General features: G+C 41.5%; 1 protein-coding gene across 1 annotated transcript in view; it reads right to left on the reverse strand.

Moving 5' to 3' along the window:
• Nucleotides 1-24880, reverse strand: part of LOC6582117 (titin) — a 128460-nt gene that overhangs the window by 12942 nt on the left and 90638 nt on the right. The window contains exons 21-25 of the mRNA XM_044009935.1: nucleotides 15356-24724; nucleotides 13363-14076; nucleotides 9480-10593; nucleotides 8944-9168; nucleotides 275-8356 (exon numbers count right to left, since the gene is read on the reverse strand). Coding sequence (XP_043865870.1) covers nucleotides 275-8356; nucleotides 8944-9168; nucleotides 9480-10593; nucleotides 13363-14076; nucleotides 15356-24724 — 19504 coding nt within the window. The remainder of the gene's footprint in view (nucleotides 1-274; nucleotides 8357-8943; nucleotides 9169-9479; nucleotides 10594-13362; nucleotides 14077-15355; nucleotides 24725-24880) is intronic.

The following is a 24880-nucleotide window of genomic DNA, read 5'->3' on the forward strand; positions in this document are numbered from 1 at the left end:
TTTTAGCTGAGTCCACTCAAATTAAAGAGCAGAGAATCAGAATCAGCAGAAAAGGGAGGGAGAGCAAAAAAGATTAAGAGAATAAAGAGAAAGAAAGTGGGGGGAACAGATAGAGAGAGAGGGACAGAGAGAGTAAAACAAAGGAAGGTGTAGGCGCGAAATGGTGGAAGTCAACGTTGGAATAAACAATAGGCAAAAGACACAGACAAAGGAGCAGGTGCTGCGTGTGCGGTGGAAGTTTGAAGCCTCAATAAACTCTCAGCTAATAACTTACTTGTTTCAACGCTTTTTACTGTGTCTGGCTTAGCTTTCTTATGCTTAATTGTTTTTTGATCTGTATCATTAGTGTCATCTTGAGTAGGTATTTCATCTTGTGCGCTTGGTGTAATTTGTGCAGTGGCTGTGTCCTCGGGGTGTGCGATTTGAGTAGTTGTGTCTTCAGTAATTTCTGATGTCTCAGGAATTGTCTCTTCTGTTGGTTCGTCTTGTCTTTGTTCGACTACATCAACTAATTTTGTTTTGGTTGTCTTGGTCTTTTTAGGTTTGGTTGAATCAACAACTGCTAATGGTGTTTCAGGCTCGCTAGACTTAACCTCTTCTGAAGAGATTTCTATAGGGGATTTGTCTTTCGACTTTTCGGGCATTTCAACTTTTTCATAAACCTCTTTTTCAGTCTTTGGTATTTCTTCCTCTATCAGTTTCTTAACATAATCATCTAAGTCATCTTTCTTTACTTTCTTTACAATCTTCTTTGGCTTAGGTTTGGGCTTTGGCTTGTCTTCTAATATCTCATCTGGTTTAGTTTCAAAAGACTCTGGCGTGATTTCAGGTTCTTCGTCGACGATTACAGTTACGGTATCAGTATTTTCGCTTTCGACTGTTGTTATTTTAAAGGTGGTGTCTTCTTTAGGACCCTTTTTCTTCAATACTCGCTTAGTAGTTTTCTCTTGAACTGGGAGACCCTCTTCAGTGATTGTTTCAGTGTATTGTACTTCCTCTGGTTGAACTTCTACTACTTCAACCACCTTAGGCTCATCCATCACATCCTCTTCGATAACCCTAACTTCGGCTAATGGCTCTGGCAAAGATTCCTCTTCCTTTGGTGACTGTTTCGGCTTAGTCTTTTTGTCCTTCTTTGGCTTTTCGGTCGGCGATTCCTCTACCACTCCAATATCTGTAGTTTCGGTAAGTTTTTCTTTGGGTAATGGCTCAAACTCAATTTTTTCATATTTTTCTAATTCAGTTTTAGGAGTTTCCATGTCAATAAGCTTCTGTATGTAGTCATGTATATCATCCTTTTTCACTTTCTTGGTTTTCTTTTTCGGCGCTTTAGGCTTTTCGTCTTCTTTCTGTTCTACAGGTTCATACTCTACAATCGTAATCTCTGCATCAGGCTGGTCATCAGTCACTACCTCAATAATTTCAATGATTTCCTCATTTTCACCTTTTGGACGTTTAATCTTCCGCTTTGTTGTAACGACCTTATGGACCTCTCCAGCATCATCTGTGGTTTCGTCCGCTTTCGTTTCACTTTCAATTATTTCTACAACTGATGGAAGATCTTCAAGTTGAATGAAACTTTCTTTTACAGAGATCTCGTAGGTTGATTCGTCTGGTTGATCTTGTTTCTCCCGTATCTTTTTTGGCTTCCTTTCTGTTTTCTCCTCAGGTTTAGGTTCTTCTTCCGAGAGAGTAACACTATATTCCTTTATATCCTCCTCTTCAATATCTGTCTCCTTTGGTATAGCCTCCAAAGCTTCAACGACTATTTCTTCCTCAGGTTGCTCTTCAGAAACCTTAACCTTTTGCTTAGAAGGCTTCTTTTTCTTCCGCGGCTCTATTACCTCTTCTGATATTTCATGTTCCTTATCTGACTCGACGATTGGTATTGTTTCTTCTACATCCATGGTAAACTCTTCAATTAGCGTTTCCTCCGGAAGACTTTCAACAATTTCTACTGTATCAGCGGGTGTTGCTTTTTCTTGTAATAATGGCAATTTTTCCTTCTTCTTAACTTTCTTTGGCTTTTCAGGAACCTGCTCAGGAACTGTTTCTTCAGTAACATCAACAACATCTGTTGGCTCATCCTTTGGTATATCTTCTTCAATAACTGTTCTGATGAAATCATCAACGTCATTCTTTTTCACTTTCTTGGTACGTTTTTGCTTGACAGTTACTTCGTGCTGATCTTCAAGTTCGATGGGACTGGAAGTTACAATAGTAATTTCTGATTCACCAGTATCCTTATCCTGTACAACTGTTATGTCATGAATGATCTCTGCTGGTCCCTTTTTGTGTTTTATTTTCTTTGTTTTTACTTCCTTTACTTTAATCTCTCCCTCCTCATCAGGAATCGGCTTATTTTCGACAAATTCTTCTAGAACTGTAATTTCGAAAGATTCTTGTTTTGGTTTTGGCGCAGAAAATTCTTTAACCGTAACCATCGCCAGAGATTCGTCTTGTGGAGTTTCTAATGGTTGTATCATATCTTCCGGACCTTCAGTTACCAATTTTTCAGAGATATCTGGAGCTTCATCTTCTGTGATTTTAACCTTCTTCATAGGCTTCTTCTTTTTCATTTTAACAGGTTCATCGAAATCTATTTTTTCGTATTTCTCCAATTCAGATTTTGGAATATCCTGTTCTATAAGCTTTTGTATATAATCGTGTAAGTCATCCTTGGGAACCTTTTTAGTCTTCTTGACCTTTTTCGGCTTTTCTACTGGAAGAGTTTCATCAATTTCTTTTTCAGCTTCTTCAGTAATTACTGAAACTTCATATACAGGTATACCATCCTTTTCAGTCTCGACAATTTCTATTATCTCTTCTTTGGGTCCAACTTGCTTTCTGATCTTTCGCTTATTAACAACCTTCTTAGTTGTTTCGCCAAGGTCGTCTTTTTCTTCAACTACTTCCGGCTTAGTTTCAATTTCTTCTACTTGGAAAACGGGTCCCTCTGCTACCTGTTCTTCCTCTGATTCCAAAATAATAATTTCAGAATCTGGCAGTTCAGTCACCTCTGCTTCGTCAACTGAAGACATTTTTACAAGATAGTTGGGATGTTTCTCATCGCCAATTTCTTCAACAGGCTTTGACTTAATCTGCTTCTTCGGTTTTTTAGGTTTCTTTTCTTCAGTGAGAACCGACTCAGTAACATCTACAGTATAATCAGTTAATTCTTCTGGTGTTTCACGCTCCACAACATCAGGTTGATCCGGCACATCACCTTCAGGTCTTTCAACCTTTTCAGGTAAATTTTCTTCTTCGCTATATTTATATTCCTTTGGAGATTTTTTAGTCTTCTTCTTTTTCTCGTCGATGATCTCCTTGACGTCTTCTTCAAGTGTTTCGACAGGTATTTGTTGTACAAAATCGTCAATTACGTTGATAACATACTCCTGTATGTCCTCCTTCTTTAGCTTTTTAATTTTCTTTATTACTTTCTGTTCAACAATTGGCGATTCTTCAGTAACAGATGGTTCAATTTCCGTTACCTCAACGACTGTCACTTCTGCCATGGGTTGATCATCGCTAGTAGTTTCTGTTATCTCAAAGACGCTTTGCTTGGAGCCCTTTCTATGAGTGACCTTACGCTTCTTCACAGTAACTTCTTTCACAACACCATCTTCTGAAGGCTGCTGTATAACTTCAGTGGTTTCAGCTATTTCATCTAAGACTATTGGAGCTTTCTCAACTTTTTTCTTTTTCTGCGGTTTTTCTTTCTTAGCTTTTGTTGTCGGTTCGTCATTTATGTCTTCAACGGTCTGAGTTGGTTCTATAATTTCGTCTAGTACTTTTACTAAGTATTTGTTTGCCTCATCATACACCAAAGGTAAATCTTCAGGCTTTTCTGATATAATAGATTCCTTATCTTCTTCTGTGACCTCAGGCTCTATTTCAGAAACATCGTATTCATGAACAGTTACGGGCAGACCATCAATTATTTCCACCGCCTTTTTATGATGGGTTTTTACTTTTTTCTTTGGCTTGGGTTTTGTTTCCATTTCCGTGGGCTCATATTGCTCTAAATCCGTCTTGGTAATTTCTTGTTCGATAAGCTCTTGAATGTATTTATCTAAGTCATCCTTTACAGCCTTCTTCTTTTTCAACTTCTTAACTACCTTAGCTGGCTGCTCTTCACTTATCTGATCTTCTTCTTCTACAGGTATCTCAGTAGTTGTTACTTCAATATCGGCGTCTGGTTTATTTTCTTGATAAGTTTCGGTTATCTCAATCAAATACTCTTTGGGTCCTTCTTTTTTCTTCAGTCTCTTTATTGTTTTAACCTGCTTAACTTCTTCTCCTTCTTCATTTACAATGTCTTCAATTGTAGTTTCAGGAGCAAGCTCTTCAATACGAATAGTGTGATCTTCCGGCATTTTACTGGATTTTTTAGGCTTTGTTGTCTTTGTTTTTATTTTAGCAGTCTTATCTTCAGTAATCTCTTCCACAGAATCTTCTGGAATTTCTTCAGCTTGAGTAACTTTGTTAAAGTCTCCTTCAGGAATTTCCTCGACTTGGGTTATATCCTCAAACTGTTCTATCGGTTCAATAAACTCTTCCACGACATTTATTACATAACTTTCAACGTCTTCGCGCTTCAATTTCTTTGGCAATTTGATTGGCTTAGGTTTTGATGGACCCTTAACTGATTGGCTTGGCTTTTCATCTTCTGTAATATCAACGATTGTGACTTCAGCCAAGGGCTCTTCACTAGTAGATGTCTCGGTTATTTCAAAAACGTGTTCCTTTGGACCTTGCTTGCGAATGATCTTACGCTTCTTCACTTGAACTTCTTTAGTAGCACCACTGTCTTCAACAAGCTTTGTAATTTCAACAGTTTCCGCTATATCTTCAATGCTAACAGGTTCTTGATCGACCACAGACACCTTCGATTTCTTTTCTTTCTTCGGCTTACGTTTTGGCTGTTCTTCAGTTGACTTAACTTCCAAATCTTCGGGCTGTGATTCTGGGATATCCTCCTCCACTAATTCAATAACGGCTTCTGGAATTGGTTTCGTGTCTTCTGGCTCGAACTCTTGAATGGTAAATTCATGAATTGTATGTGGCACTCCATCAACTATTTCGGTGATTTTCTTATGATGTTTCTTTATCTTGTTCGGTTTTTTTGTCTCTGGAGATGACTCTATTTGTGCTGTCTCATATACTTCCAGCTCTGTTTTTGGGACTTCTTCCTCTATCAACTTCTGAATGTAATTATCTAAATTTTCAGTTTTGGGCTTCTTTTTCTTTACAACCTTGACTTTGTGATCTTTCGGGGCTTCAGTTTCTGATTCAGGTAATACTTCAGTAGTCTGAATAACAAGTTCTGCTTCGGGATTGTTTTCCTCGTAAGTTTCAACAACTTCGATTAAGTATTCCTTTGGACCATCCTTCTTCTTAAGTCTTCGCTTTGTTATAGTGCGCTCTACCTCCTCTCCTTGCTCATTGATAACTTCTTCAGTTGTAGTTTCAGGAGCGAATTCCTCAATACGAACTGTGTGTTCGGATATCGGAGCAGGCGTTGTTGTCTCAGGCCTCTTCTTGGGTACTTTTTTCTTCGGCTTCGGCGCACTTTCGGTTATTTCAACTGAATAATCATCGAAGGATTGTATCTGCGGTATTTCTTCATCCTCATCAATAGGAGACTTCTCTTGTTCTGTAGTGTCTTCGATCTGCACTGGCTGTTCTTCAATGATAGTAACTTTCTTTGGTTTAGCTGATTTTTTCTTTTTATCCCGCGACTTTGTTGATGGACTGTCAATCTGTGCGTCTTCAGGCTTAAATTCATCTTCGCCAATATCGTCAACAACAGTAGTTTTGAAAGATGTGATATCATCCTCCTCTATAGGCTTCATTTCTTCCGCAGTGGGTATCTCTTCAGAGATGCGGTTAAGTAGTTCTGTTGGCACTTCATCTACAACCTTGACAATATACTCCTTGAGCTTATCTTTTTTCACCTTTTTGATAATCTTCTTTGGTGTTTCTGGTTTGTCTTCAATAGGTACATCAGAAGTTTCTTCAATGATTTCAGTAGTTATAACTGTAACCTTTGCTTCTTCAAGATCATCTGGCTCTAGGGTTTCCACGATTTCGATTTCGTACTGCTTGGAGCCCTTCCTTGTTTTCACCTTGCGCCGCTTTACTATTTTTTGTTCCGGCTTGTTAACTTCTTCAAGATACTCAGGAGTTGTCTCAATTTGTTCCTCCAAAACTACAATTGGTAGAGTCTCACCAATGTCTGTTATAATGTCGTCCACATCGAGTGTTTTAGTGTCAGTTGTCTCTTCAATAATTTTTTGAGCATCTGGTTGTGTATCAATCGTGCTGATTGTGAATTCATCGTGTTCAATAACAGTTTCTGGCTCACTTGTAGTTTCTTCTTCGACTTTAGTCTCTGGCTTCGGTTTTTTTACCTTCGGCTTCTTTACCGGCTCGTCCTGTGTAATATCCACTTCAAAAGCCTCACCTTCATCGATAGGGACCTTTTGTTGTTTCGATTTATGTTTCTTTGGTTTCTTTGGTTTTGCATCAATATCAATTTTTTCATATTTCTCAAGCTCAGTTGTTGGAATCTCTGCATTTATCAGATGCTGTATATACGCATCTAGATCATCCTTTTTCATTTTTCTGGTCCGTTGTTTGGGCTTCTCAACTATCTTTTCAGTATCAGTTTGAATTTCTGATTCATGAGATGTAATTATAACCTCATATAATGGTTCCTCGCCGGAGGACGTAGAAGTTTCTACAATTTCAATAATCTCTTCTTTGTCTCCATGCTTATGCAAAATTTTACGTTTTGGAGTCTTTTTAGGCACATTCTCATCAGAGGTCTCTTCAGGTTCCAGTTCAGTTAGTTTAACTTCATAGAAATCAGTGATTGCAGTTTCATAGAATGTTTGAGCGGGCTCCTCTTTAAGATCTGCTACAAAGTCATCCAATTCTTCTTTGTTCATACGTTTTACTTTCTTCTTAAGTATTTTCATTTTATTTGGCTGCTCTTCTCTAAGTTCAGAACTGGTCACAGTTACTTCATACTGCTTATCATTGTCATCACTTGTAGGAACTTCGACAATCTCAATTATATTTTCTTCCAATTCAGTTTTAAGCTTTAGCTTACGTTTTTTCTTAGGTTCTTTTACGGGTTGTACAACATTTTCACTTGTCTCATCTTCCACTTCTTGAGGCTCCAATTCAATTACTTCGAATTTGAAGGCAGGTTGGCTTTCATTCTCTTCAGTCTCCTCATCATTTAATTTTGGACTAAAACTGATGTTGTCATCAGACTCTGTGGATGGCTTAGTCTTTTTGCTCGGCTTCTTTTGTTTGGGCTTTTCTTTTGGTTTCTCATTTGTTTCTTCAATACTCTCATCAAATATGACTGGTTTCAATTCGACGGTTTCAGTTGATTCGGTAGCTTCTGGAATTTTACCCTTTCCGATTTTCAACTTCTTCGGTTTTTCATCCTTTTCCTTAATGTCCTTTTTACCGCGTTGGTATTTTGGTTTGTCTGACTGTTCATCTAATGGCTCCTTCTTATCATCAAATGTTTCAGTATCTAATTCTTCCAGTTCGGCTTTTACAGGCTTCGTATGCTTGAATTTCTTTGGCCGTTTCTTCAATACTTCTTCCGCTTCTTCTACATTCCGCGATAGTTCGCCATTATCTTGAATAGTCTCTATTTCAGTAACTATATATGGGAAGCAGTATGGTGAGTAAGGTATAAATCTTATCCAGCTCTTAAGTTTCTTATTCTTAAAGGATGCTTCGTTTAATTTCTTTATCTTTTCTTCTTGTGGACGTTGTTTCGGAGTTTTGAGCTTGAGCATTTGAGGAAACTCGACCACAGAACTTATTTCAACCATCTTAGGTTTCTTAACTTCTATTTTCTCAATTTTCATTGCAGTTAGCTTCATAGGTTTAATAGACGAATCTCTGCGAGCCCTTTGTGGATGTTCCATTTCCGTACGTACATACGGTTGCAAGACGGTTTTTGGTATTTCCTGATGGATTAAGAACTGTATATAATCATCCATCTCATCGCGTTTTGATGTGGCGACCTTTTTCTTCTTTGGCTTATCTTTTTTCTTACTTGGCTCCGTAGCCTGTTCCTCATTAGCAGTTTTTTCAACCTCAACTTCTCCTAATTTTTCAGCCTTTGGCTTACGCTTCGGCTTAATCTCGTCAACAGGTTCCCCAGAACCTCCCTCATCTTCCCTTGTCTCGTCAATCTGTTCGAATTGATCTAATTGTGTCTTTTTCTGTTTTGGTTTCTTAACTTTTGTCGGTGTTTGTTCGGTGTTATCTGCACTTGCATCTTCGGGTTCTGTGATAGTGTACTCTTTGTTGTATTGGTCTGTTTGAGAAAAAATTATGTGTTTGTGTGTTAGCACTAAACTAATTTGTTAAGATTATATTTGCATTTTATATAATGCGTTAAAACACATTAACTTTGTAGTTCAAAAAGTTAAGTGTTTAAGATGCTTGCATATAATGTTAACTAAATTGTTGATCATTGTATGTAATGTACGTTTTATGTTTGTTTTATTTTTTAAGTGTACAAATACAACCTCAATATATATGTATATATATCGTACTAGAATACTTATGTAATAATGTGAAAGTGTTCTAGTCAATCTTGTTAGTAAATATATAGTACCAAAAGTTTTCAAACAGATTTTTGTGTTCTTGTGTGTATATTTTGTTTGTGTTACTAAATTGGAAGCTACTTTGCTTTCATTTGCTTTGAAACATTTCAATCGCAATTAATTTCGTAACCTATCGAACACGTATTTGTGATTTTTATTATTTTTATGTTTTTTTTTTTTTTTTTTTTTTTTTTTTTTTTTTTTCTAGTATATGATTTAGGCAGAAAAATACGTAGCCACGAAATATGCATGTATTTGTATTTATGTGTTATAGAAAATATGTAAAGAAAATCACCTGTAGGCTCGTTGACTTCAACAATTTCAATGTTTGGTTGTGTGGTGTCTTCCAATATGGGTTCTGTGTCACTGAGTACTTCCTCAACAACGATGCCTTCCTCTTGAGAAATTCTCTTACTTTCTGTTTGAATTGTGGTTTCTCCATCTTCGTTTTGTACAGACTTAAATGTTGTTATGTAAGTTGGGTGTTCCGTTTCAGTGTGTTCGGGTTGTTGTTTCTCCGCTGTGTTTATGTTAGAATGTTTTTTTATTTTTTATTTATTTATTTTTTTTTTTTAAATTAGTATGGAATGATTAAAAAAATGTATTATTAATAGTCTAAATTTGTAAAATTTAAAATGATTTAAAATAAAACTGGTCTGGCCTCTATCAATACTATCACCATTTTAATTAAATAATAAAAATAAAAAATAAACTGTGTCTAACTCATTGCGTCTAATGATAATAAAATATAAATGATATTTTGCGTATACTTCAATTGTAAATCTAGTGTAAAATGTGTTGTATGGAGAGTGATGTGGCTTGTGTTCTTACCCTTAGGTTTGTGTAGCTTTTGTTTTTTGTGTTTGGGAAGTTGTTCATCATCTAGTTTACTTATATCAATAATATCAGCAATATTTTCATCACTAACGACGCGTATGAGTGAATACGGCTCTTTGCCTTCTTCTTCAACTGTTTGTATCTGATAATATTCTTCATCCTCAGGACTTTGTTTTTTAAATGTTCGTGTTTTTGTTGTCTTTTTCCTAGGCTTCTTATTTCCGGTAATTTCTTCAGTAAAAACAATCTCTTCGGGAAGTTCCTCAATAGCAATTGGCTCTGTAGCAGTTTCTTTAGCGGGAACGACTTCAACATGCACACTTGTTATTGGCTGTGTATTTTCTTCTTCGACAGTATTAACTGTAGTGACTTCATCGTGATGTTCATCAATCTTAGTTTTAAATGCTCTGGTCTTTACAATTTTCTTCTTTTTTGTTCCGTCAGGCGATATGACATCGACTTCAGTTATTTGCTCGGGTAACTCAACTGACTTACCATCAGACTTAACAGGCTCAGTATAAGGAAGTTCACTGATAGTTACTGTAAAAACGGGCTCGCCTGATTCTTGCTCAGTAATATCAATTTCTGTTACTTCCTCTTTAAATTCACCTTTTGGCTTCTTTATCACACGCTTTTTAGATTTAAGAACTTTTTGCACGCCATCTTTGTCTAGAATTTCTGACTCCACAGTTTCTTCAGGCAAAACTACAACTTCAGTGAATGTTTCTTCTGGAAGGTCTGGGAAAGGCGCTTGGAAGTTCTCAACCGTTACTCTCGTCTGGGTTGGCTTTTCGTATTCCTCTACTGTCTGAACTTTAGTAACTTCCATGTTAGAGCCTTTCACTTTTTTAATAACTTTTGTTTTAATAACTGTTTTAGTTGGAGTCCCATCTTCTTTTTCAGAAAATATGATTGATTTTCTCTCTGGTAGCTCAACAACTGAAACATCGTCCTCTGGTTTGTGCACAACAACTCTCTTCTTCAACAAAACTTTCTCGCCAAAAGGACTTTGAGTGTCTGCTTCTTCCACAGTTATAGTAGTTTGCGGCTTCTTATCCTCTTCTTCAACAGTTTCAATTTTAGTGATTTCCTGTTTATCTCCTTTAACCTTTTTAATTACACGTGTACGTATCTTTTTCTTCTTGGGTATGCCGTCCTCTGATATTGACTCAATCACACGAACCTCTTCTGGAAGCTCCTGAATCTCTTCAGAATGTCCCTCATCTATAGGAACTTCTTCAACTGTGACAGTAGTTTCGGGCTGTTTGTCATCTTCTTCAACGGTTTCAATTTTTGTGACCTCTTGTTTATCACCCTTAACCTTCTTAATAACACGTGTGCGTATCTTCTTCTTTTTAGATGTGCCATCCCCTGATACTGATTCAATCACACGAACTTCTTCCGGAAGCTCCCGAATCTCTTCAGGTTGTTCCTCTTCCACTGGAACTTCTTCAACTGTGACAGTAGTTTCGGGTTGTTTGTCATCTTCTTCGACGGTTTCAATCTTGGTGACCTCTTGTTTATCGCCCTTAACCTTCTTGATAACACGTGTGCGTATCTTCTTCTTTTTGGGCTTGCCGTCCTCGGTTACAGTTTCAACCACACGAACCTCTTCCGGAAGCTCCCGAATCTCTTCAGACTGTTCCTCGTCCACTGGAACTTCTTCTACTGTAACAGTAGTTTCGGGTTGTTTGTCATCTTCTTCGACGGTTTCAATCTTGGTGACCTCTTGTTTGTCACCCTTAACCTTCTTGATAATTCGTGTGCGTATCTTCTTCTTTTTGGGCTTGCCGTCCTCGGTTACAGTTTCAACCACACGAACCTCTTCCGGAAGCTCCCGAATCTCTTCAGGTTGTTCCTCTTCCACAGGAACTTCTTCAACTGTGACAGTAGTTTCGGGTTGTTTGTCATCTTCTTCGACGGTTTCAATCTTGGTGACCTCTTGTTTATCACCCTTAACCTTCTTGACAACACGTGTGCGTATCTTCTTCTTTTTGGGCTTACCATCCTCTGATACAGTTTCAACCACACGAACCTCTTCTGGAAGCTCCCGAATCTCTTCAGGTTGTTCCTCTTCCACTGGAACTTCTTCAACTGTGACAGTAGTTTCGGGTTGTTTGTCATCTTCTTCGACGGTTTCAATCTTGGTGACTTCTTGTATATCGCCCTTAACCTTCTTGATAACACGTGTGCGTATCTTCTTCTTTTTGGGCTTGCCATCCTCTGATACAGTTTCAACCACACGAACCTCTTCCGGAAGCTCCCGAATCTCTTCAGGTTGTTCCTCTTCCACTGGAACTTCTTCAACTGTCACAGTAGTTTCGGGTTGTTTGTCATCTTCTTCGACGGTTTCAATCTTGGTGACTTCTTGTTTGTCACCCTTAACCTTCTTGATAACACGTGTGCGTATCTTCTTCTTTTTGGGCTTTCCGTCCTCCGTTACAGTTTCAACCACACGAACCTCTTCCGGAAGCTCCCGAATCTCTTCAGACTGTTCCTCGTCCACTGGAACTTCTTCTACTGTAACAGTAGTTTCGGGTTGTTTGTCATCTTCTTCGACGGTTTCAATCTTGGTGACCTCTTGTTTGTCACCCTTAACCTTCTTGATAATTCGTGTGCGTATCTTCTTCTTTTTGGGCTTGCCGTCCTCGGTTACAGTTTCAACCACACGAACCTCTTCCGGAAGCTCCCGAATCTCTTCAGGTTGTTCCTCTTCCACAGGAACTTCTTCAACTGTGACAGTAGTTTCGGGTTGTTTGTCATCTTCTTCGACGGTTTCAATCTTGGTGACCTCTTGTTTATCACCCTTAACCTTCTTGATAACACGTGTGCGTATCTTCTTCTTTTTGGGCTTACCATCCTCTGATACAGTTTCAACCACACGAACTTCTTCCGGAAGCTCCCGAATCTCTTCAGGTTGTTCCTCTTCCACTGGAACCTCTTCAACTGTAACAGTAGTTTCGGGTTGTTTGTCATCTTCCTCGACGGTTTCAATCTTGGTGACCTCTTGTTTATCGCCCTTAACCTTCTTGATAACACGTGTGCGTATCTTCTTCTTTTTGGGCTTACCGTCCTCTGATACAGTTTCAACCACACGAACCTCTTCTGGAAGCTCCAGAATCTCTTCAGGTTGTTCCTCTTCCACTGGAACTTCTTCAACTGTGACAGTAGTTTCGGGTTGTTTGTCATCTTCTTCGACGGTTTCAATCTTGGTGACCTCTTGTTTATCGCCCTTAACCTTCTTGATAACACGTGTGCGTATCTTCTTCTTCTTGGGCTTGCCATCTTCTGTTACAGTTTCAACCACACGAACCTCTTCCGGAAGCTCACGAATCTCTTCAGGTTGTTCCTCTTCCACAGGAACTTCTTCAACTGTGACAGTAGTTTCGGGTTGTTTGTCATCTTCTTCGACGGTTTCAATCTTGGTGACTTCTTGTATATCGCCCTTAACCTTCTTGATAATTCGTGTGCGTATCTTCTTCTTTTTGGGCTTGCCGTCCTCGGTTACAGTTTCAACCACACGAACCTCTTCCGGAAGCTCCCGAATCTCTTCACGTTGTTCCTCTTCCACTGGAACTTCTTCAACTGTAATAGTAGTTTCGGGTTGTTTGTCATCTTCTTCGACGGTTTCAATCTTGGTGACCTCTTGTTTATCACCCTTAACCTTCTTGATAACACGTGTGCGTATCTTCTTCTTTTTGGGCTTGCCGTCCTCTGATACAGTTTCAATCACACGAACTTCTTCCGGAAGCTCCCGAATCTCTTCAGGTTGTTCCTCTTCCACTGGAACCTCTTCAACTGTAACAGTAGTTTCGGGTTGTTTGTCATCTTCTTCGACGGTTTCAATCTTGGTGACCTCTTGTATATCACCCTTAACCTTCTTGATAATTCGTGTGCGTATCTTCTTCTTTTTGGGCTTGCCGTCCTCGGTTACAGTTTCAACCACACGAACTTCTTCCGGAAGCTCCCGAATCTCTTCACGTTGTTCCTCTTCCACTGGAACTTCTTCAACTGTGACAGTAGTTTCGGGTTGTTTGTCATCTTCTTCGACGGTTTCAATCTTGGTGACCTCTTGTTTATCGCCCTTAACCTTCTTGATAACACGAGTGCGTATTTTCTTCTTTTTGGGCTTGCCGTCCTCTGATACAGTTTCAACCACACGAACCTCTTCTGGAAGCTCCCGAATCTCTTCAGGTTGTTCCTCTTCCACTGGAACTTCTTCAACTGTGACAGTAGTTTCGGGTTGTTTGTCATCTTCTTCGACGGTTTCAATCTTTGTGACCTCTTGTTTATCGCCCTTAACCTTCTTGATAACACGTGTGCGTATCTTCTTCTTCTTGGGCTTGCCATCTTCTGTTACAGTTTCAACCACACGAACCTCTTCCGGAAGCTCACGAATCTCTTCAGGTTGTTCCTCTTCCACAGGAACTTCTTCAACTGTGACAGTAGTTTCGGGTTGTTTGTCATCTTCTTCGACGGTTTCAATCTTGGTGACCTCTTGTTTATCGCCCTTAACCTTCTTGATAACACGTGTGCGTATCTTCTTCTTCTTGGGCTTGCCATCTTCTGTTACAGTTTCAACCACACGAACCTCTTCCGGAAGCTCCCGAATATCTTCTCGTTGTTCCTCTTCCACAGGAACTTCTTCAACTGTGACAGTAGTTTCGGGTTGTTTGTCATCTTCTTCGACGGTTTCAATCTTGGTGACCTCTTGTTTATCACCCTTAACCTTCTTGATAACACGTGTGCGTATCTTCTTCTTTTTGGGCTTACCATCCTCTGATACAGTTTCAACCACACGAACTTCTTCCGGAAGCTCCCGAATCTCTTCAGGTTGTTCCTCTTCCACTGGAACTTCTTCTACTGTAACAGTAGTTTCGGGTTGTTTGTCATCTTCTTCGACGGTTTTAATCTTGGTGACCTCTTGTTTATCACCCTTAACCTTTTTGATAACACGTGTGCGTATCTTCTTCTTTTTGGGCTTGCCATCCTCTGATACAGTTTCAACCACACGAACTTCTTCCGGAAGCTCCCGAATCTCTTCAGGTTGTTCCTCTTCCACTGGAACCTCTTCAACTGTAACAGTAGTTTCGGGTTGTTTGTCATCTTCTTCGACGGTTTCAATCTTGGTGACCTCTTGTTTATCGCCCTTAACCTTCTTGATAACACGTGTGCGTATCTTCTTCTTTTTGGGCTTGCCATCCTCTGATACAGTTTCAATCACACGAACTTCTTCCGGAAGCTCCCGAATCTCTTCAGGTTGTTCCTCTTCCACTGGAACCTCTTCAACTGTGACAGTAGTTTCGGGTTGTTTGTCATCTTCCTCGACGGTTTCAATCTTGGTGACCTCTTGTTTATCGCCCTTAACCTTCTTGATAACACGTGTGCGTATCTTCTTCTTTTTGGGCTTGCCGTCCTCGGTTACAGTTTCAACAACACGAACTTCTTCAGGAAGCTCCCGAATCTCTTTAGGTTGTTCCTCATCGACAGGAACTTCTTCAACTGTAATAGTAGTTTCGGGTTGTTTGTCATCTTCTTCGACGGTTTCAATCTTGGTGACCTCTTGTTTATCGCCCTTAACCTTCTTGATAACACGTGTGCGTATCTTCTTCTTTTTGGGCTTGCCATCCTCTGATACAGTTTCAATCACACGAACTTCTTCCGGAAGCTCCCGAATCTCTTCAGGTTGTTCCTCTTCCACTGGAACCTCTTCAACTGTAACAGTAGTTTCGGGTTGTTTGTCATCTTCTTCGACGGTTTCAATCTTGGTGACCTCTTGTTTATCGCCCTTAACCTTCTTGATAACACGTGTGCGTATCTTCTTCTTTTTTGGGCTTGCCATCCTCTGATACAGTTTCAATCACACGAACTTCTTCCGGAAGCTCCCGAATCTCTTCAGGTTGTTCCTCTTCCACTGGAACCTCTTCAACTGTGACAGTAGTTTCGGGTTGTTTGTCATCTTCCTCGACGGTTTCAATCTTGGTGACCTCTTGTTTATCGCCCTTAACCTTCTTGATAACACGTGTGCGTATCTTCTTCTTTTTGGGCTTGCCATCCTCTGATACAGTTTCAATCACACGAACTTCTTCCGGAAGCTCCCGAATCTCTTCAGGTTGTTCCTCTTCCACTGGAACCTCTTCAACTGTAACAGTAGTTTCGGGTTGTTTGTCATCTTCTTCGACGGTTTCAATCTTGGTGACCTCTTGTTTATCGCCCTTAACCTTCTTGATAACACGTGTGCGTATCTTCTTCTTTTTGGGCTTGCCATTCTCTGATACAGTTTCAATCACACGAACTTCTTCCGGAAGCTCCCGAATCTCTTCAGGTTGTTCCTCTTCCACTGGAACCTCTTCAACTGTGACAGTAGTTTCGGGTTGTTTGTCATCTTCCTCGACGGTTTCAATCTTGGTGACCTCTTGTTTATCGCCCTTAACCTTCTTGATAACACGTGTGCGTATCTTCTTCTTTTTGGGCTTGCCGTCCTCGGTTACAGTTTCAACAACACGAACTTCTTCAGGAAGCTCCCGAATCTCTTCAGGTTGTTCCTCTTCCACTGGAACCTCTTCAACTGTAACAGTAGTTTCGGGTTGTTTGTCATCTTCCTCGACGGTTTCAATCTTGGTGACCTCTTGTTTATCACCCTTAACCTTTTTGATAACACGTGTGCGTATCTTCTTCTTTTTGGGCTTGCCATCCTCTGATACAGTTTCAATCACACGAACTTCTTCCGGAAGCTCCCGAATCTCTTCAGGTTGTTCCTCTTCCACTGGAACCTCTTCAACTGTGACAGTAGTTTCGGGTTGTTTGTCATCTTCCTCGACGGTTTCAATCTTGGTGACCTCTTGTTTATCGCCCTTAACCTTCTTGATAACACGTGTGCGTATCTTTTTCTTTTTGGGCTTGCCGTCCTCGGTTACAGTTTCAACCACACGAACCTCTTCCGGAAGCTCCCGAATATCTTCACGTTGTTCCTCTTCCATTGGAACTTCTTCAACTGTAACAGTAGTTTCGGGTTGTTTGTCATCTTCTTCGACGGTTTCAATCTTGGTGACCTCTTGTTTATCACCCTTAACCTTCTTGATAACACGTGTGCGTATCTTCTTCTTCTTGGGCTTGCCATCTTCTGTTATAGTTTCAACCACGCGAACCTCTTCCGGAAGCTCCCGAATCTCTTCAGGTTGTTCCTCTTCCACAGGAACTTCTTCAACTGTGACAGTAGTTTCGGGTTGTTTGTCATCTTCTTCGACGGTTTCAATCTTGGTGACCTCTTGTTTATTGCCCTTAACCTTCTTGATAACACGTGTGCGTATTTTCTTCTTTTTGGGCTTGCCGTCCTCGGTTACAGTTTCAACCACACGAACTTCTTCCGGAAGCTCCCGAATCTCTTCAGGCATTTCCTCTTCCACAGGAACTTCTTCAACTGTGACAGTAGTTTCGGGTTGTTTGTCATCTTCTTCGACGGTTTCAATCTTGGTGACCTCTTGTTTATCGCCCTTAACCTTCTTGATAACACGTGTGCGTATCTTCTTCTTTTTCGGCTTGCCGTCCTCGGTTACAGTTTCAACCACGCGAACCTCTTCCGGAAGCTCCCGAATCTCTTCAGGTTGTTCCTCTTCCACTGGAACTTCTTCAACTGTGACAGTAGTTTCGGGTTGTTTGTCATCTTCTTCGACGGTTTCAATCTTGGTGACCTCTTGTTTATCACCCTTAACCTTCTTGATAACACGTGTGCGTATTTTCTTCTTCTTGGGCTTGCCGTCCTCGGTTACAGTTTCAACCACACGAACCTCTTCTGGAAGCTCTTGAATCTCTTCAGGCTGTTCCTCATCCATTGGAACTTCTTCAACTGTAATAGTAGTTTCGGGTTGTTTGTCATCTTCTTCGACGGTTTCAATCTTGGTGACCTCTTGTTTATCGCCCTTAACCTTCTTGATAACACGTGTGCGTATCTTTTTCTTTTTGGGCTTGCCGTCCTCGGTTACAGTTTCAACCACACGAACTTCTTCCGGAAGCTCCCGCAACTCTTCAGGTTGTTCCTCTTCCACTGGAACTTCTTCCACTGTAACAGTAGTTTCGGGTTGTTTGTCATCTTCTTCGACGGTTTCAATCTTGGTGACCTCTTGTTTATCACCCTTAACCTTCTTGATAACACGTGTGCGTATCTTTTTCTTTTTGGGCTTGCCATCCTCGGTTACAGTTTCAACCACACGAACCTCTTCCGGAAGCTCCCGAATCTCTTCACGTTGTTCCTCTTCCACTGGAACTTCTTCCACTGTGACAGTAGTTTCGGGTTGTTTGTCATCTTCTTCGACGGTTTCAATCTTGGTGACTTCTTGTTTATCACCTTTAACCTTCTTGATAACACGTGTGCGTATCTTCTTCTTCTTGGGCTTGCCATCTTCTGTTATAGTTTCAACCACGCGAACCTCTTCCGGAAGCTCCCGAATCTCTTCAGGTTGTTCCTCTTCCACTGGAACTTCTTCCACTGTAACAGTAGTTTCGGGTTGTTTGTCATCTTCTTCAACGGTTTCAATCTTGGTGACCTCTTGTTTATCACCCTTAACCTTCTTGATAACACGTGTGCGTATTTTCTTCTTTTTGGGCTTGCCGTCCTCGGTTACAGTTTCAACCACACGAACCTCTTCCGGAAGCTCCCGAATCTCTTCAGGTTGTTCCTCTTCCACAGGAACTTCTTCCACTGTGACAGTAGTTTCGGGTTGTTTGTCATCTTCTTCGATAGTTTCAATCTTGGTGACTTCTTGTTTATCACCCTTGACCTTCTTTATAACACGTGTGCGTATCTTCTTCTTCTTGGGCTTGCCGTCCTCGGTTACAGTTTCAACCACACGAACCTCTTCCGGAAGCTCCCGAATCTCTTCAGGTTGTTCCTCCTCCACTGGAACTTCTTCCACTGTAACAGTAGTTTCGGGTTGTTTGTCATCTTCTTCGACCGTTTCAATCTTGGTGACTTCTTGTTTATCACCCTTAACCTTCTTGATAACACGTGTGCGTATCTTCTTCTTTTTGGGCTTGCCGTCCTCGGTTACAGTTTCAACCACACGAACCTCTTCCGGAAGCTCCCGAATATCTTCTCGTTGTTCCTCTTCCACTGGAACTTCTTCAACTGTAACAGTAGTTTCGGGTTGTTTGTCATCTTCTTCGACGGTTTCAATCTTGGTGACCTCTTGTTTATCACCCTTAACCTTCTTGATAACACGTGTGCGTATCTTCTTCTTTTTGGGCTTGCCGTCCTCGGTTACAGTTTCAACCACACGAACCTCTTCCGGAAGCTCCCGAATATCTTCTCGTTGTTCCTCTTCCACTGGAACTTCTTCAACTGTAACAGTAGTTTCGGGTTGTTTGTCATCTTCTTCGACGGTTTCAATCTTGGTGACCTCTTGTTTATCACCCTTAACCTTCTTGATAACACGTGTGCGTATCTTCTTCTTCTTGGGCTTGCCATCTTCTGTTATAGTGTCAACCACGCGAACCTCTTCCGGAAGCTCCCGAATCTCTTCAGGTTGTTCCTCTTCCACTCGAACTTCTTCAACTGTGACAGTAGTTTCGGGTTGTTTGTCATCTTCTTCGACGGTTTCAATCTTGGTGACTTCTTGCTTATCACCTTTAACCTTCTTGATAACACGAGTGCGTATCTTCTTCTTTTTCGGCTTCCCGTCCTCGGTTACAGTTTCAACCACACGAACCTCTTCCGGAAGCTCCCGAATATCTTCTCGTTGTTCCTCTTCCACTGGAACTTCTTCAACTGTTACAGTAGTTTCGGGTTGTTTGTCATCTTCTTCGACGGTTTCAATCTTGGTGACCTCTTGTTTATCACCCTTAACCTTCTTGATAACACGTGTGCGTATCTTCTTCTTTTTGGGCTTGCCGTCCTCGGTTACAGTTTCAACCACACGAACCTCTTCCGGAAGCTCCCGAATCTCTTCAGGTTGTTGCTCATCCATTGGAACTTCTTCAACTGTAATAGTAGTTTCGGGTTGTTTGTCATCTTCTTCGACGGTTTCAATCTTGGTGACTTCTTGTTTATCGCCCTTAACCTTCTTGATAACACGTGTGCGTATCTTCTTCTTTTTGGGCTTGCCGTCCTCGGTTACAGTTTCAACCACACGAACCTCTTCCGGAAGCTCCCGAATCTCTTCAGGCATTTCCTCTTCCACAGGAACTTCTTCCACTGTGACAGTAGTTTCGGGTTGCTTGTCATCTTCTTCGACGGTTTCAATCTTGGTGACCTCTTGTTTATCACCCTTAACCTTCTTGATAACACGTGTGCGTATCTTTTTCTTTTTCGGCTTGCCGTCCTCGGTTACTGTTTCAACCACACGAACCTCTTCCGGAAGCTCCCGAATCTCTTCAGGTTGTTCCTCTTCCACTGGAACTTCTTCTACTGTAACAGTAGTTTCGGGTTGTTTGTCATCTTCTTCGACGGTTTCAATCTTGGTGACTTCTTGTTTATCGCCCTTAACCTTCTTGATAACACGAGTGCGTATCTTCTTCTTTTTGGGCTTTCCGTCCTCGGTTACAGTTTCAACCACACGAACCTCTTCCGGAAGCTCCCGAATCTCTTCAGGTTGTTGCTCATCCATTGGAACTTCTTCCACTGTGACAGTAGTTTCGGGTTGTTTGTCATCTTCTTCGACGGTTTCACCCTTAACCTTCTTGATAACACGAGTGCGTATCTTCTTCTTTTTCGGCTTGCCGTCCTCGGTTACAGTTTCAACCACACGAACCTCTTCCGGAAGCTCCCGAATCTCTTCAGGCTGTTCCTCATCCACTGGAACTTCTTCAACTGTAACAGTAGTTTCGGGTTGTTTGTCATCTTCTTCGACGGTTTCAATCTTGGTGACTTCTTGTTTATCACCCTTAACCTTCTTGATAACACGAGTGCGTATTTTCTTCTTTTTGGGCTTGCCGTCCTCGGTTACAGTTTCAACCACACGAACTTCTTCTGGAAGCTCCATAATCTCGTCAGGTTGTTCCTCTGGTATGGGAACTTCTGTGACGGAGACAGAAGTTTCGGTTGGCTTTCCATCTTCTTCAATGGTTTCAATCTTGGTGACTTCTTGTTTATCGCCCTTAACCTTCTTGATAACACGAGTGCGTATCTTCTTCTTCTTGGGCTTGCCGTCCTCGGTTACAGTTTCAACCACACGAACCTCTTCCGGAAGCTCCCGAATCTCTTCAGGTTGTTCCTCTTCCACTGGAACTTCTTCCACTGTAACAGTAGTTTCGGGTTGTTTGTCATCTTCTTCGACGGTTTCAATCTTGGTGACTTCTTGTTTATCACCCTTAACTTTCTTGATAACACGAGTGCGTATCTTCTTCTTTTTGGGCTTGCCGTCCTCGGTTACAGTTTCAACCACACGAACCTCTTCCGGAAGCTCCCGAATCTCTTCAGGTTGTTCCTCTTCCACTGGAACTTCTTCCACTGTGACAGTAGTTTCGGGTTGCTTGTCATCTTCTTCGACGGTTTCAATCTTGGTGACTTCTTGTTTATCACCCTTAACTTTCTTGATAACACGTGTGCGTATCTTCTTCTTCTTGGGCCTGCCATCTTCTGTTATAGTTTCAACCACACGAACCTCTTCCGGAAGCTCCCGAATCTCTTCAGGTTGTTCCTCTTCCACTGGAACTTCTTCAACTGTGACAGTAGTTTCGGGTTGTTTGTCATCTTCTTCGATGGTTTCAATCTTGGTGACTTCTTGTTTATCACCCTTAACCTTCTTGATAACACGTGTGCGTATCTTCTTCTTCTTGGGCTTCCCGTCCTCGGTTACAGTTTCAACCACACGAACCTCTTCCGGAAGCTCCCGAATATCTTCTCGTTGTTCCTCTTCCACTGGAACTTCTTCAACTGTAACAGTAGTTTCGGGTTGTTTGTCATCTTCTTCGATGGTTTCAATCTTGGTGACTTCTTGTTTATCACCCTTAACCTTCTTGATAACACGTGTGCGTATCTTCTTCTTCTTGGGCTTCCCGTCCTCGGTTACAGTTTCAACCACACGAACCTCTTCCGGAAGCTCCCGAATATCTTCTCGTTGTTCCTCTTCCACTGGAACTTCTTCAACTGTAACAGTAGTTTCGGGTTGTTTGTCATCTTCTTCGACGGTTTCAATCTTGGTGACCTCTTGTTTATCACCCTTAACCTTCTTGATAACACGTGTGCGTATCTTCTTCTTTTTGGGCTTGCCATCTTCTGTTATAGTTTCAACCACGCGAACTTCTTCCGGAAGCTCCCGAATCTCTTCAGGTTGTTCCTCTTCCACTGGAACTTCTTCAACTGTGACAGTAGTTTCGGGTTGTTTGTCATCTTCTTCAATGGTTTCAATCTTGGTGACTTCTTGTTTATCACCCTTAACCTTCTTGATAACACGTGTGCGTATCTTCTTCTTCTTGGGCTTCCCGTCCTCGGTTACAGTTTCAACCACACGAACCTCTTCCGGAAGCTCCCGAATATCTTCTCGTTGTTCCTCTTCCACTGGAACTTCTTCAACTGTAACAGTAGTTTCGGGTTGTTTGTCATCTTCTTCGACGGTTTCAATCTTTGTGACCTCTTGTTTATCACCCTTAACCTTCTTGATAACACGTGTGCGTATCTTCTTCTTTTTGGGCTTCCCGTCCTCGGTTACAGTTTCAACCACACGAACCTCTTCCGGAAGCTCCCGAATCTCTTCAGGTTGTTGCTCATCCATTGGAACTTCTTCCACTGTGACAGTAGTTTCGGGTTGCTTGTCATCTTCTTCGACGGTTTCAATCTTGGTGACTTCTTGTTTATCGCCCTTAACCTTCTTGATAACACGAGTGCGTATCTTCTTCTTTTTCGGCTTGCCGTCCTCGGTTACAGTTTCAACCACACGAACCTCTTCCGGAAGCTCCCGAATCTCTTCAGGCTGTTCCTCTTCCACTGGAACTTCTTCTACTGTAACAGTAGTTTCGGGTTGTTTGTCATCTTCTTCGACGGTTTCAATCTTGGTAACTTCTTGTTTATCACCCTTAACCTTCTTGATAACACGAGTGCGTATCTTCTTCTTTTTGGGCTTGCCGTCCTCGGTTACAGTTTCAACCACACGAACTTCTTCCGGAAGCTCCCGAATCTCTTCAGATTGTTGCTCATCCGTTGGAACTTCTTCCACTGTGACAGTAGTTTCGGGTTGCTTGTCATCTTCTTCGACGGTTTCAATCTTGGTGACTTCTTGTTTATCGCCCTTAACCTTCTTGATAACACGAGTGCGTATCTTCTTCTTTTTGGGCTTGCCGTCCTCGGTTACAGTTTCAACCACACGAACTTCTTCTGGAAGCTCCATAATCTCGTCAGGTTGTTCCTCTGGTATGGGAACTTCTGTGACGGAGACAGAAGTTTCGGTTGGCTTTCCATCTTCTTCAATGGTTTCAATCTTGGTGACTTCTTGTTTATCGCCCTTAACCTTCTTGATAACACGAGTGCGTATCTTCTTCTTCTTGGGCTTGCCGTCCTCGGTTACAGTTTCAACCACACGAACCTCTTCCGGAAGCTCCCGAATCTCTTCAGGTTGTTCCTCTTCCACTGGAACTTCTTCCACTGTGACAGTAGTTTCGGGTTGCTTGTCATCTTCTTCGACGGTTTCAATCTTGGTGACTTCTTGTTTATCACCCTTAACTTTCTTGATAACACGTGTGCGTATCTTCTTCTTCTTGGGCTTGCCATCTTCTGTTATAGTTTCAACCACACGAACCTCTTCCGGAAGCTCCCGAATCTCTTCAGGTTGTTCCTCTTCCACTGGAACTTCTTCAACTGTGACAGTAGTTTCGGGTTGTTTGTCATCTTCTTCGATGGTTTCAATCTTGGTGACTTCTTGTTTATCACCCTTAACCTTCTTGATAACACGTGTGCGTATCTTCTTCTTCTTGGGCTTCCCGTCCTCGGTTACAGTTTCAACCACACGAACCTCTTCCGGAAGCTCCCGAATATCTTCTCGTTGTTCCTCTTCCACTGGAACTTCTTCAACTGTAACAGTAGTTTCGGGTTGTTTGTCATCTTCTTCGACGGTTTCAATCTTGGTGACCTCTTGTTTATCACCCTTAACCTTCTTGATAACACGTGTGCGTATCTTCTTCTTTTTGGGCTTGCCATCTTCTGTTATAGTTTCAACCACGCGAACTTCTTCCGGAAGCTCCCGAATCTCTTCAGGTTGTTCCTCTTCCACTGGAACTTCTTCAACTGTGACAGTAGTTTCGGGTTGTTTGTCATCTTCTTCAATGGTTTCAATCTTGGTGACTTCTTGTTTATCACCCTTAACCTTCTTGATAACACGTGTGCGTATCTTCTTCTTCTTGGGCTTCCCGTCCTCGGTTACAGTTTCAACCACACGAACCTCTTCCGGAAGCTCCCGAATATCTTCTCGTTGTTCCTCTTCCACTGGAACTTCTTCAACTGTAACAGTAGTTTCGGGTTGTTTGTCATCTTCTTCGACGGTTTCAATCTTGGTGACCTCTTGTTTATCACCCTTAACCTTCTTGATAACACGTGTGCGTATCTTCTTCTTTTTGGGCTTCCCGTCCTCGGTTACAGTTTCAACCACACGAACCTCTTCCGGAAGCTCCCGAATCTCTTCAGGTTGTTGCTCATCCATTGGAACTTCTTCCACTGTGACAGTAGTTTCGGGTTGCTTGTCATCTTCTTCGACGGTTTCAATCTTGGTGACTTCTTGTTTATCGCCCTTAACCTTCTTGATAACACGAGTGCGTATCTTCTTCTTTTTCGGCTTGCCGTCCTCGGTTACAGTTTCAACCACACGAACCTCTTCCGGAAGCTCCCGTATCTCTTCAGGTTGTTCCTCTTCCACAGGAACTTCTTCCACTGTGACAGTAGTTTCGGGTTGCTTGTCATCTTCTTCGACGGTTTCAATCTTGGTGACTTCTTGTTTATCGCCCTTAACCTTCTTGATAACACGAGTGCGTATCTTCTTCTTTTTCGGCTTGCCGTCCTCGGTTACAGTTTCAACCACACGAACCTCTTCCGGAAGCTCCCGAATCTCTTCAGGCTGTTCCTCTTCCACTGGAACTTCTTCTACTGTAACAGTAGTTTCGGGTTGTTTGTCATCTTCTTCGACGGTTTCAATCTTGGTAACTTCTTGTTTATCACCCTTAACCTTCTTGATAACACGAGTGCGTATCTTCTTCTTTTTGGGCTTGCCGTCCTCGGTTACAGTTTCAACCACACGAACTTCTTCCGGAAGCTCCCGAATCTCTTCAGATTGTTGCTCATCCGTTGGAACTTCTTCCACTGTGACAGTAGTTTCGGGTTGCTTGTCATCTTCTTCGACGGTTTCAATCTTGGTGACTTCTTGTTTATCGCCCTTAACCTTCTTGATAACACGAGTGCGTATCTTCTTCTTTTTGGG

Source organism: Drosophila mojavensis, unplaced genomic scaffold (assembly GCF_018153725.1).
Source record: "Drosophila mojavensis isolate 15081-1352.22 unplaced genomic scaffold, ASM1815372v1 contig_74, whole genome shotgun sequence".
NCBI lineage: Eukaryota > Metazoa > Arthropoda > Insecta > Diptera > Drosophilidae > Drosophila > Drosophila mojavensis.